General features: G+C 41.9%; 1 protein-coding gene across 1 annotated transcript in view; it reads left to right on the forward strand.

Annotated features, from left to right (window-relative positions):
• Nucleotides 1-590: 590 nt before the first annotated feature.
• The window catches only part of LOC121554440 (alpha-1,6-mannosylglycoprotein 6-beta-N-acetylglucosaminyltransferase A), a 96,067-nt gene continuing 81,985 nt past the window's right edge, over nt 591-14,672 (forward strand). The window contains 8 exon segments of the mRNA XM_045214760.1: nt 591-634; nt 636-666; nt 668-684; nt 686-732; nt 735-827; nt 10,959-11,018; nt 11,021-11,118; nt 12,431-12,617. Of these exon segments, the coding sequence (XP_045070695.1) occupies nt 591-634; nt 636-666; nt 668-684; nt 686-732; nt 735-827; nt 10,959-11,018; nt 11,021-11,118; nt 12,431-12,617 (577 nt within the window).

Genomic DNA, 14,672 nt, shown 5'->3' on the forward strand with positions numbered 1-14,672 from the left:
GTAACGACATTGCAGCAAGGAAAGAAGGTTGTCTATAGTGTGTGTTTGTGTGGTGTGCATGTGTGTGTTTTTGGATGCAGATGGTAGAGACATAAAAAAGGGTATCCATGAGTTCATCTGACTCTGGGTAAGTAGGAAAAGGGCTTAGCTGCCAAAAATCTCGCACTGTCCCTTTAAAAGCACATCTTGGCAGAAAGCTTAGCGCTGCTGCTAAATTAATATAGGGGAAACATTGGATGGTATAGTAAAGCTAACACCCGCTTGGGAATGCCCATGTAAATACACCCCCTTTTGCTACTGGAACTGCAGTGTTTTTGACTCTGAGTGCCTCTAACAGCCTTTCTATGTTTACCTCTGGCAGAATGCAGTGGCCAGTCAACCCAGCCCTAGATGGGAGGACGATAAGGATGGGCCAAAGAAATAGAGCCCACTGGTGAGGAGTGGTGGAGAAGCCAAACAGAACCACAGCGGCTAAAACGCGAGCGCCACCATGCCCCGCCCCCGAACCTCCTCCCACTCCGCCCAACCTTCCACCCCCGCCTCCTCACACACAGATAAGTACCTGATCGAGTGCGGCCGCGCCACGCGCCATGGCCTCGGCCTACCTGTGGAAGCGGCCGTCCCAGAAGCTGGGTTTTCCTGGTGAGCTTTGGCTTCATCTGGGGACATGATGCTGCTGCACTTACATCCAGCAGCGGGCCACGCACGAGAGCAGCACCATGCTGCGACAGCAAATCTGGACCTCAGCAAGCGCTACATCAAGGCCCTGGCGAGGAGAACCAGAGCTGCCATGGAGGGCCCCGACGTGGGAACCATGACGGCCTATGGTGAGTACCGAGCACTGCACAAGTAGTGTTTCGTCCATTGCTCCCCCTTCATAATAGAATGATTCCACCTGCAAAGCAGTGGTTGTGAGAACTCTGAATTTGCTCAATGGTACACTGGGAATGTCTCCATTCACTTGGAATGTTTTATTGAATGGATTTCTGATTTGCCAGTGTTGGTAGTGAGTAATATGATAACCTCGGTTAGAGAGTGCACTGTTATTGAATAAGGACAGGCTGAATTAGGCTAAGGAGAAGTGTCTTCAAAGTCAAAAAATCATCATATATCCTCTGACAGACAGTGGCAGATCATACAAAATGCATAATGTAGGTATAATATTGATAAGGTATATTGATTGTATTGTGGTGTAATGCAAACCATAGATAACGGGAAAACAAGAAAGAGGAAAGAGACAAACTTGAAAAATGACATACATTTTGTCTACAGCAGGGTGCTGCCTGATATTGGATAGAGGAAAGTAAAGTGTTAGGGGTAGCCAGCTAGGAACTTGACTTACGCAAACAGAAGTGAGTGTTACGCTGATGAGCTGTTTCGCATAAATAAAAAAAATAAGTATCATGCCCAATAGAGTTGGGTAATGAGAGGGTTATTAGAAAATGAGATTGGAATTGATTAGTGAATATATTTAATGCGTGGAAAAACAAGAAGATATGTAAAATGACCAGATAACCAACCAACCAACTGCCACTGGTCCTCTTCCAGGAAAGTAGTCCCTGAAAAGGCTATGCCTAATTTGATTTGTTTAAAACCTCTTAGCCTGTAAAAGAATTTATCTGGGTTTGTAGGCAGGAAGCTCCCGCCCATCTCAGACACACTGAGTAGGCATAACCAGCTGCCACAGTCTGCTAATGCCAGACCTCAAGAGTACTGACTGGCGAACATGGAGCATTTAGCTGGTCTTGTTCCCCTTAGGGTCTGTGTTAAAACATTGATGCGGAGTGTTGAAGCATCTGCCTTGGTGAAACTCCTTGGTGCACAGGATCCTGAATGGTCCAAATGGCATCCTATTCCCTATTTAGTGCGCTACTATGGGCCCTGTCAAAAGTAGTGCACTAAATTAGGAATAGGATGCCATTTGGGATGCAACCGAGAAGTCTGTTGTTCTAGCAGCCCAGTGCTCTCCGACACGTTTTAAAATGACCTGGAGGAGGGTGTTGAAAGAAATCCTAAGCTTTATCCCAGACCTGTATAATAATATAATCAGCTCAATGTAATAGGTAATTGGTTAATCATGTCATTAATTATCTCCAGAAAAGCATGAGATTAGTTGTTGCTGTAAACACTATTATTCGGGAGGCAATGAGACAAAAGATCTGTGATAGGCTCATTTATCAGAACAGATTCATAATATTCTGCCAATAGCCTGAACTTTAATTTAATTGAATAAACTTTATTAATGCATCAAATGGAGGAAATGTTTATATACACTATCGCTCAAAAGTTTGGGGGTCACTTAAAAATGTTTGGTTTTTGAAAGAAAAGCAAATTTTTCTGTCATTTAAAATAACATCAAATTGATCAGAAATAAGTGTAGACATTGTTAATGTTGTAAATGGCAATTGTAGCTGGAAACCTACAAGGGACAGAGGCCCATTACAGCAACCATCAGTCTGTGTTAATGGCACGCTGTGTTGTATTCATGCGAGAAATTGCAAGAAACTGAAGATCCTCATACAATGGTGTAACCCCTTCAAGAACAGCGCAAACTGTCTCAAACCAGAATAGAAAGAGGCTACATCTCAGACTGTCAAGTAAAATATTAAGATGGGCAGTTGAGATATGGCTTTTCTTTGCAACTCTGCCTAGAAGGTCAGCATCCCGGAGTGCATCTTCACTGTTGACGTTGAGACTGGTGTTTTGCGGGTACTATTTAATGAAGCTGCCAGTTGAGGACCTGTGAGGCGCCTGTTTTCAAACAGACTAGCCTCCCACTCCTCTTTCTATTCTGGTAAGAGGCAGTTTGCGCTGTTCTGTGAAGGGAGTAGTACACAGCATTGTAGAGATCTTCAGCCTCTTGGCAATTTCTCGCATGGAATAGCCTCATTTTCAGAACAAGAATAGACTGACGAAGTTTCAGAAGAAAGTTATTTGTTTCGGGCCATTTTGAGCCTGTAATCAAACCCACAATTGCTGATGCTCAGATACTCAACTAGTCTCAAGAAGGCCAGTTTTATTGTTTTAATCAGCACAACATTCTTTAGCTGTGGTAAATAATTGCAAAAGGGTTTTCTAATGATCAATTAGCCTTTTTAAAATGATAAACTTGGATTAGCAAACACAACGATTGGAACACAGGACTGATGGTTGTTGATAATAGGCTTGTATGCATGTAGATATCATCAATAATCAGCCGCTTCCAGCTACAGTGGGGGAAAAAAAAGTATTTAGTAGCCACCAATTGTGAAGTTCCCACTCAAAAAGATGAGAGAGGCCTGTAATTTTCATCATAGGTAACGCCAACTATGAGAGACAAAATTAGAAAAATAATCAGAAAATACATTGTAGGATTTTTAATGAATATGTTTGCAAATTATGGTGGAAAATAAGTATTTGGTAATAACAAAAAGTTTTGTAATGCTTTTTATATACCCTTGTTGGCAATGACACAGGTCAAACGCTTTCTGTAAGTCTTCACAAGGTTTTCACACACTGTTGCTGGTATTTTGGCCCATTCCTCCATGCAGATCTCCTCTAGAGCAGTGATGTTTGGGGGGGGCAACACGGACTAACCCTCCAAAGATTTTTATGGGGGTTGAGATCTGGAGACTGGCTAGGCCACTCCAGGATCTTGAAATGCTTCTTACGAAGCACCCTTCGCTGCCCGGGCGGTGTGTTTGGGATCATTGTCATCTGAAAGACCCAGCCACGTTTCATCTTCAATGCCCGCTGATGGAAGGAGGTACTCAAAATAAAAGGCATTATTCTTTCCTTTACACGGATCAGTGGCCCTGGTCCCTTTGCAGAAAAACAGCCCCAAAGCATGATGTTTCCACCCCCATGCCTCACAGTAGGTATGGTGTTTTGGATGCAACTCAGCATTCTTTGTCCTCCAAACAAGACGAGTTGAGTTTTTATAAAAAGTATATTTTGGTTCATCTGACCATATGACATTCTCCCAATCCTCTTCGGATCATCCAAATGCACTCTAGCAAACTTCAGACGGGCCTGGACATGTACTGGTTAAGCAGGGGGAACGACTGGCACTGCAGGGATTTGAGTCCTGGCGGCGCAGTGTGTTACTGATGGTAGGCTTTGTTACTTTGGTCCCAGTCTTGCAGGTATTACTAGGTCCCCCCTGTGTGGTTCTGGGATTTTTGCTCACCGCTCTTGTGATAATTTTGACCCCACGGGGTGAGATCTTGCGTGGAGCCCCAGATCGAGGGAGATTATCAGTGGTTTTGTATGTTTCCATTTCCAATAATTGCTCCCACAGTGATTTCTTCAAACCAAGCTGTTACCCATTGCAGATTCAGTCTTCCCAGCCTGGTGCAGGTCTACAATTTTGTTTCTGGTGTCTTTGACAGCTCTTTGGTTTGGCCATAGTGGAGTTTGGAGTGTGATGTTTGAGTGTGGACAGGTGTTTTATATGATAACAAGTTCAAACAGGTGCCATTAATACAGGTAACGAGTGGAGGACAGAGGAGCCTCAAAAGAAGAAGTTACAGGTCTGTGAGAGCCAGAAATCTTGCTTGTTCTAGGTGACCAAATATTATTTTCACCATAATTTGTAATAAATCATTAAAAATCCTACAATGTGATTTTTGGATTTTTTTCCCTCAATTTGTTGTCAAGTTGACGGGTACTATGATGAAAATTACAGGCCTCTCTCATCTTTTTAAGTGGGAGAACTGCACAATTGGTGGCTGACTAAATATTTTTTTCCCCACTGTACAATAGCCATTTACAACATTAACAATGTTAGGTATTTGATCAATTGTATTATATTTTAATGGACAAAAAAATTCTTTTTTAAAAACAAGGACATTTCTAAGTGACCAAACTTTTGAAGGAGTGTGAAAATATATATAATGTCAGTATAAACAGATTTAAAAAAATATTGTAGTGAACTAAAAACATTACATTGGACAAGGCAGTCTTTCCCTAGTTTGATTTCCAGGCGGGCGAAAAGCCAAACCCTTTTTTGGCAACAAAGCAAGGCGGGGAACCTGCCAGATATGATGGTAGGGAAAAACTGATATTGACCTAGGTCTACAGAACCAGTTTGGAAACTGGTTATAATGGACTGGATGAAACCAGTCCCTGTTTGTTTTCTCATTAGAACAGTCTTAATCTCAATGTACTTCTTGAGACTGGAACACTGTTTACTCTCTGCCATTGAAATATAATTATATGGTTGGGAAGCCTTTTTATGTTTTGATTAAATAAAAGTAGTAAGGGGAACAATTGCTTCATGCTACAGATTGTACCCTCTGCAGATCTAGGATCGCCCGAATTAATTAATGCATTTATGGGGGAATTATGACTTCCTTCTGCTCAGTAAACACACATAAAATCGAGTGACGCAATAAATATTGTATCAAGACTGAGTCGGTTGGGGTTTATGTGGTGCATTGAACATTGTTTATTAGTTTGAGTAGATGGGAATTTGGACTGAAGAGAGAGAAGCACTGAACTAAACCAAATTACAGCTAACCTGTTTCACAAGGTAACACCTAGTCTTGTATTGACAAACCTTGGACAAAAGTAAATATTGTCTGTAGCAGTAGAAGTAACAGACAAAATGAAACTTACATCCTTTTCCTTTGGAGAAGAGATAAAGTTGATAAATATGTGGAATTGAGAAAATATCTTTCATAAAGCATGTTGATGAGTAAGTTAAGAAATTAAGAATGAAAATGGGCTTATTAAGGAATAGGTATGGCTTTATTAAATAGCAGAAAACTAATTATTTAGTGAATTCATACAGTTATAGACTATGGCTAATTGTATATCTGAATGCAGCTGCCACTGTATTGAAGCCGTTGACAGTTATAGTAGCGCACAACGCTTATTACTGCATTCTGTATCAGAAAGTACAGTAGGCTGTGCTTGAAATCTCGAGATCGATGGATTTTACTCCCTTGTTTAAAAAGTCCCGCATGAATTATATACCTTACTCATTGTTAACTTACAGACGCACGAGATATCAGACCCGGTCTCAGGGATGGCTAACTCTAGAGATCCCTTCGACTCTCCACTGAGTTAGGTCAGTCTTACTTGTGGAATGATCTCCAAGGCTCTCTAAAATTTGAAGAATTGGTGCCTCCTAGGGCAATTCAAATGACTGATTGAGAACCTTTTTACTGAAGAATGTGTTTGTTTTCAATTATTATATTTTGCTTTTGTGTATAGTGTATATCGATGTGTATACAGTGAGGGAGAAAAGTATTTGATCCCACAATCTTGTCCCTGACATCCTTTGGAGAGCTTTTTGGTTTGGCCATGGTGGAGAGTGGAATCTGATTGATTGATTGTTTTGGGACAGGTGTTTTTATACAGGTAATAAGTTGAGATTAGGAGCACTTTAAGAGTGTGCTCCTAACCTCAGCTTGTTATCTGTATAAAAGACACCTGGGAGCCAGAAATCTTTCTGATTGAGAGGGGGTAAATATTATTTCCCTCATTAAAATGCAAATCAATTTAAACATTTTTGACATGCGTTTCTGGATTTTGTTGTTGTTATTTGTTCTCACTGTTAAATAAACCTACCATTACAAATTATAGAGATCATGTCTTTGTCAGTGGGCAAACGTAAAAATCAGCAGGGGATCAAATACTTTTTTTCCCTCACTGTACATCTGTGAAAGAGACTGATCTCAGCATGACTCCCTGTTAAAATAAAGGTTAAATAAATAAAAGAGAGAGAGCGAGAGAAGCCTTCTGTAACAGACTGGAATGAAGCTGCACTAACTGCAGAACTGAACATAGCTTTGGGACACAAAATTGGGAGTGTGATTGGGATCCTGAGTTGTGCATCGATCTGGTGGGTGGCCACGAAAAAGAACCATTACACAGTATAGTGGCTTCACCCCAAAAAAAACGTCCTGTCAACAAAAGCATATTGATATTCTAGGAACCTGGATTAGACGTTATTTGATAGCGAGGGACACATTTTACTTCATGTATGGTAAGTAGAGTTCTAGAGATTTATAAAAGATTATATCACATCATGTGGTTACTTGGCAAGGAATATAGTATATGTAAGGTCACTATATTACAACATGCATACACCTAATGATCAGCTCACATCAGTGTTGTGGGATTTGTGCTTGAGAACTGGATGTGATAATGTGTAATAGCACTAGGCCAAGAGCAAGCACACAGCTGCATAGAAATATGGATTAGTCTCCCCATCTGTCAGTCGACTCTAAAGCAAATGAAAATCTCTGTGGATTTGTAACCACATATCAGAAAAATGATGGGAAAGTCATTTAGTGCATTGATTACATAATGCATTTTCTTTGGAAGTAAGTTTCATTTGAGTCTTTGTAATATTTTTTTGTTGTTGCGTATTAAAATATGTAAGTATGTTTAAGCTATTATGTTGATATGGAGATATGAATTTGAGGGAATTCCCAAGCCCCATCTCTCAGTTACGAAACAAACTGACAGGGTAGGTGTTGAAATTACAGATTGTGCTTTTAGGGGGAAATAGACCTATATTTTGTTCAACTGATGTTGGCCTACTTTGTTAACGAACCGAGTTTATTAAAGATCTGGGCTGGTTCCCATTTTACAACTGCACAAATTAGTTTATTATTAACAATAGCGGCTCTCTTAGTTTGCTTGGTTGATTGTCTGTTTAGTCTACTCACTCAGTATGTTTAGGGCTGCAATTATTGAAACAGGGAACTTGTTTGTGGGTCAGTATCTTGAAAGATTACGCTTGGCTGACTTTAGGTCACTGAAATGATGAGCACACAGTTAGCACCTATTTTTTATAGTGCATTAATTTGACAGAATCCTATCGGCTCGGTCAAAAGTAGTGCACTATATAGGGAAAAGGGGGCCATTTAGGATAATCCACAAGTTGTCTCCATGCTCATCATGTACCACGATGTCAGTAGACATTTGTGTGGACATGAGTGAGGACATGACTCAACTAACACAGTTGATATCTGTAAAGCGCTTTAACTGCAATGTAGCTTTGCCCCCTCCCTATGGGCTGCCTCTGTGGGAGAATGAACGGTCAGGCTTTCGCATGCATATCAACTCGCATGTTTCATTTTGGAACGTAGTGTTTGTTTTGTTTTTGGGAATGAAGACACAGTCAAGTTATTATTTTTTTAGCAGACAGGTTGTAACGATGAATGGGGAGTTGGGGAGCTATAAAACAGCAATATCACAGCCTTATGTCAATTCAGTTTGTAACAGTAGCTTTTTTTTAAAGGTGGGTGTCTAGAAAATGATCTGAACCAAAGAACTTGGGTAAGTAACTAAGGTATCACCCATACTACCACCACTGTTTTAAATTAAGATTATGTAATAGTAGTATTTTTACCACAGTTTGGCCGAATACTAATTCTGATTGGTTATGATTTGGCTTGATGCTGTGAATTGTACTTTGCTTTTCTGACAGTAAGCATCTATCCCATGGATTTAGCAGGGTATGTTTTAACACCTATTACACTACTTTACCACTTGAATGCAGGCTGTCCACACTCCGCCCTGAGCCATGCATTTCAATTTCCCTCACGTTTTAAGCTGGCTTAATTAATTACAATGTTGTGCCGTCGGAAAGACTGAATATTTATTTGTTAACACGAACCACATCGTTCTTTGGGCACTCATTTGCAAACATGCCGAGGAATGTTTATTTCTGAGACTCAATTGGCTGCGACCTGTAAAACATAATTAACACACACACACACACACACACACACACACACACACACAGATCAGCCATGGGGATGGTTACCCTACCTTGTCCAGGTGGGAGAGATGGATGAATGGGCAGTGTGTTGGATGGGCAGTGTGTTTTTTCTAATGCTCATTTCTCTCCGTCTGGTTGATGGAGGCTAGGCGGGAGGTTTCTGCTCAGCGCAATGTGTTTTCCGAGGGTACAATCTATTGTGTGTAATTTATGTTCAGCTTGATGCCCTGGCAGTGGCAGCTCCACTAGGGCTGTGTCCAATGGCACTCTATCGAAAAGGACGCTTTTGACCGAGTCATATGGGCCCTGGTCAAAAGTACTGCACTATATAGGGAATAGGGTGGCATTTGGGACGTAGTCAGCTTTCCAGCTGATTTCTTCTTGCGACGCGGGGGCCCCCCCGGCATCTGCTTACTCCGCCCTGCGCAGCCGTGCAGAGCAGACAAAACGATGCATCCTCCCCCTCCCACACGCCCCCCCCTCCGTCCCTTCCCCTCCCTCTCTCCCCGACCACGGCGGCACACACAGGCCTGTTTCCCTCCATGCCGCTCTTTCTGGCACGATAGGGGAGTGAATATAAATGCGACGCGCGGCCAGAGAAATTGCACCGCAGCGCCGGTGACGGGGAAGAGGGGTGGATCGCTGTCTTCACGGCTCACGCAGGAAGAATGAGGTGAGGACATCCGGAATATTTTGGGGTGGCGGGAGGAAAGGAAAACATTTCAGGGGGCAGAAGGGTCAGTGTCATATTTAATTTTCTCGGTAGCTACTAATGGCATGACAAAATGTGCAAGTCCAAATTGATCAACTGTTTTGTGACAAGATGTTAGGTATACCAATAAACAATATGTTAAGCATTTGGATAAAAAAATTAAAAATCAGAGTTATATGCAAACGAATGAAATGAAAGCAACGCAAAAGTGTGTTGAACTTGCAAGTAATACGATCATCTGTGAAAAGATCTTACAACACATTTTACATTTACATTTTAGTCATTTAGCAGACGCCTTATCCAGAGCGATACAGTTAGTGAGTGATTATTTTCAACACCATAAACAATAATATGTAAATAATTAAAAAAAAGTAATCAGACAGTTATAAAAATGGAATTGAAGTCACCCAAGTTTGTGTTGTATGTTATACAGTAGCTTTAGAAGCTTGACACTTTATTCAGTTGCTTTGAGGAAGAGCCCTGGAGGCCCTGGTCAAAACTAGTGCAATAGGAATAGGGTGCCATTTGGGATGCATCCTTGATGTTCATGGCTGGGAGGGAAATAGATAAACACATTAGGACTCAGCACTGAAATGCCAAGCCCTGCATACCAAGTCCTGAAATGCTATGAATCAAACCGAGAGGATGTCATTGTGAATGTCAGCTCACGTAGTGTCATTCTACATCCCACCTCTTATTGGCTAGCTACTGGGCTATCCCACATTATCTCTCCTCCCCCAAAATTATGCATTTTGTTCACGATTTGAAAGGAGATGAGTAGTATAAGAAACATGGTGGAAACTCCCACTAGCCCATGCCTCCACCAACCAATCCAATGCTCTTAGATTTGTGGGAAGTAGTGAACAAGTGCACACTTCAGGAAGGAGACATTATTGGGACACACCTATTGTGAATGTCACCTTACATTAGTGTTTTTAATCCCATCGTCCAACCAATCTCCTTTTGGATAGTACAGGAGTCAGGAGATGCCCAGAGAAATGCACAGACCCAACTGAATCAGCAAGTATTCTCAAATACACCCGCCAGCTCAGTTTTACATTTAAATGAGTCCCCTAATGGACAGCATGAAATCCAATGACTTATTGGGGTTGCTGAAATAACCTGATCCTCTCCTCTTGTTTTTCTTTTTTCAGAGGAAGGCCAATAAGAACAGGCCTTCTCAGTATACAAGGCGAACTCAGATTACTCGCACATAACGATATATTGATTAGCCTAGTTATGAAGACAAAAATAGAAAAGAATTTTCTCTGAGCGGGATGTGGAGAGAGACTCATGGCATTATATACTATGCTGTAATTTACACCTTGTCCTTCAAAAGTCTTTAATTTTTAAAGGGGCAATTGAGATTTGAAAATGACTATCATGAGATCAATTGAAATGATAGGAAAATGAAATGGAAATATAGAAAACACTGTACTGTATATTGTAGCCTCAAGACAAGTTAGCTGGTTAGCTGTAAGACTGATATGAGGTATCTAGGCCATGCTATAGTGTTCCCCCCTCCAGATCTGAAGAAGACTCCTGGAGGTGTCCTGGACAACATCATGGTACGGCTGGGCAAGCTGGAGTCAAGGTGGAGAACATCTACAACGGCACGGGGGCTAACCTGACCAAGGCACCAGCACGGCCACGCCCAGCGCCACCAACGAGAGAAGGTAACGGGCAGGTGAGGCTCAATCTCTCCTCACTAGCTTATTCTTTCCCCCCAAAGATGTAAATTTATTTTTGAAGACATTAAAAACAAGACATTGCACCTTGGAAATCCCCAGTCCTAGTTCTGGAACATGTCAAAATATTAAGACATAGGCCTATAGAGGGGTGTAAGCTCATTCCTGGAGTGCGAGTCGGGTTTTTGTCCTCCCTTGTACTTGATTGACCAATTAAGGTAAGTGTATTAATTAGGAGTCACCTGGTTGTCTAGGTCTGGACACATTGAAAGGAAATAAAAAAAAAGCAGACACTCAGTTTCAGTGAATCTGATGTGAACTTAGGTGAATAGTGTTATTTATATGGTAAGAATAAAGCTGTGCTTGAGCTGCATTGAAATGGCTCTATTCACCCCAGTTACCCCTCTGTCCTTAACCTACTTAAGCAGTTGAATGCTCCAATATAAACCCATAGAAAACGTCCGCTTTCACACACCTTTTCTGGAACATAGAAAGCTCTCTTACAGGCCGCTGCCTTGAACATAGCTCAAATAAGGCCTCTCATTCACGCATCGGTTTTAAGATGATACATTTGCCGGGAGAAATATGAGTGTTTGTTTGCTTGGGCTGCCCTGGGATTGGTTCTAGTAGTTGTGAAGTATTTAGAGGTTTAATGGGGACTTTGTGTGGCGACAGAATATGGTGGAATTAGATTATGCCGATTGAGTTACAAAGTGAGCGCTCTACACTTGAGAGAGCTAGGCCCATTCCGCTCAGGCTAGAACGTTTTTAAACTAAATAAAGAATGTTTAACTCGGCCCTTTGGTTAGGATAATTTAGTGTTTTTTAAATAAGATACTGGTGCCTTGGGCTGCTTCAGTATCAGGGACAGGTCCCTGCTAGCTGTGTGGTCGACATTGTGGTCCCTCTGTACTGCAGCAACTGCCACTTCCTGTGCTACAGGTACGACATAGAGGTATCTCCCATACATTTACATTTACATAGTCATAGAGATGCTCTTATCAGAGCGACTTACAGTTAGTGAGTGCATACATTTTTCATATGGCCCCCCGTGGGAATCGAACTCCACAACCCTGGCGATGCAAGCGCCATGCTCTACCAACTGAGCTACACGGGCATAAATGCACTGATGTCTCAATCCAACCCTTGTAACCAAGGAAGCCTTGATAGTCAAAGAAAGAGACCATACTGGTTGTTTGACTTCTAACCTGTAAATAGACACACCTATCATTTGGCAGGTGGTTTGGCCCCAACAGTCTGAGTCGTCCCTGAAGCACCACCCCCCCTCTCCACTTCTGTCCTGTGTGGCAGGCAGCCCTGTCAGCCCAAGTGCTGCTTTCCCTGGGCCATGTGGGGCTGGGAAGGAATTACCCAGATATGATCTGGACAGTGAGGGGAACACGCCTGTCTTCTGAGAGGCTGCTAGCGATAAGGTGGAGCACCCAGAGCCCAGGAAGAGGGTGGGCTCCCCCCTCACCCTGCTGCCACACGTGTCTCAGTCAGACAGTTTGGGCCCGCTCAGCCATGGAGAGATGCCTCTGTTCTGACAATCAGACCTAATGCACTACCTAGACAAAATATGTGCTTTAATCACTGTAAATATGCACATTTTGGTATAATCATGAAGTAAACATATTTTATCTCCTGAATTCGATTGCCTCAACATTTAAAGAAGAGCTAGATAGCTTTACATTTACATTTACATTTTAGTCATTTAGCAGACGCCTTATCAGAGCGACTTACAGGAGCAATTAGGGTTAAGTGCCTTGCTCTTTAAAATGATCACTTTGTAAAGATGTCCCTCTTTTTTGATTTAAGAGCAAACACGTTTCCATCTGACAGAATGCGCTACATGACAATCCCATTGGGGGGTAGTACATCCTTAGTGGGTAGGTCAGTTTCTCAGAACACCTCTCTTCACTAAAGCTACAGCCCAGACGAGCAGGGAGCAAACAAACATGTCATGCCTGGCCAGTGCCCAACCCACCTCACAGCTGTGTAGGATGTGGCTGAGTCACCACAACCAGTTACAGAGTAGAACTCCGAGGGCAACGCAGTCCCTTGCTAAATGCTCCCGACTCTGAGAGAGCCTCCTGCCACCCATTAGCAGCTGTTTGGGTTGGGACGAAGTTTTTGACAATGCTTCCTCCATGTAGACTAAATAAAAAAAAATAAGTACTTGTTAGGATATCTGTTTTGTTGGCACTGGCAGAGTGGATTCGAGACCCACTCTGCAATTGAATGACCTAATCATAGAGATAGGCTTGTCAGACTGTTGGTGGAGGACGTGGTCAGTTAAGGACCAGGGAGGGTCTACGGTGGCCACTCTGCTTCCTTGCAGTGATAAGAAAGGTGAGGTCAGATAAGGAGTTTATGCGAGTATTGTGTGGTGTATACGTGTGAGGTTAGTTACACATGTAATGTGAGCAAGTGTTTTTTTATTTTAAGTCAGTTTTATTTTTGTCTATTTGACTGGGTTGTGGGTGAAAAAAAGGAAGTGTTAATGAGAACATGGCTTCCTGTCCTTTTGCAGACTTTTTTTTTGCAGACTTTTGAGATTTATTTTGTATGTTTTATGGTGTAGTGGCGATTTTGCATCCCTCATTTGATAACTACTCCTAACCAGCTGTGGTCTTGTTAGACATTAGAAGTTGATATGCAGAAGTAGGCAACCTAGAGTTACCCGTTACTTTTTATTTTCACATACTGTAGCTGACTGTCCTACAGCCCACAATGCACACATGTGGTTGGAAGTTGTTTGCAAAGAAAAAGTAAGACATTTAAATGAAACATTTCCTAATGTGTTCCACTGCTAGGGTATTGGTGGTTTGCAGACTGCTGCACAAGCCTCCTCCAGACCCAAATTCTGTGAAAATAACATTACCGCAGATAAAGCCCACACACTACATTCGTCAACCTTCTTATGTTTTAATTTGAGAACAATTTCAATAAGCTGAAGCAGAAAAGCCACAGCATGAATATGGGTTATTACCAGGATTCTATGCTATGACAATGGTATTTAGGCTAGTTTTTTGTTTTAGTGTGGAGTCAAGCTGCCATATGTTTTTCCATGTTGGTGGGGAAGAAGAATAATATTTCTATATTATTAATATTAATATATGGAAAAAAAATATAAAGGAACATGCAACAATTTCAAAGATAAGATACAGTTATATAAGGAAATAGACAATGAAATAAATAAATGAGGCCCTAAACATCAGACGATCCCGCAGGTGAAGAAGTGGATGTGGAGGTCCTGGGCTGGCGTGGTTACACGGGTGCGGCTGCGAGGCTGGCTGGAGGTGCTGCCAAATTCTCTAAAACGACGTTGGAGGCAGCTTAATTCAGTTTCTGGCAATGGCTTGGGGACATTCCTGCAATCAGCATGCCAATTGCACGCCCTCAAAACTTGAGACGCCTGTGGCATTGGGTTTTGTGGTCAAGGTGCACCTGTGTAATGATCATGCTGTTTAATCAGCTTGATATGCCACACCTGTCAGGTGGATGGATTATCTTGACAAAGGATAAATGGTTACTAATAGGGATGTAAAAC

This window comes from Coregonus clupeaformis, unplaced genomic scaffold (assembly GCF_020615455.1).
Source record: "Coregonus clupeaformis isolate EN_2021a unplaced genomic scaffold, ASM2061545v1 scaf0305, whole genome shotgun sequence".
Taxonomy (NCBI): domain Eukaryota; kingdom Metazoa; phylum Chordata; class Actinopteri; order Salmoniformes; family Salmonidae; genus Coregonus; species Coregonus clupeaformis.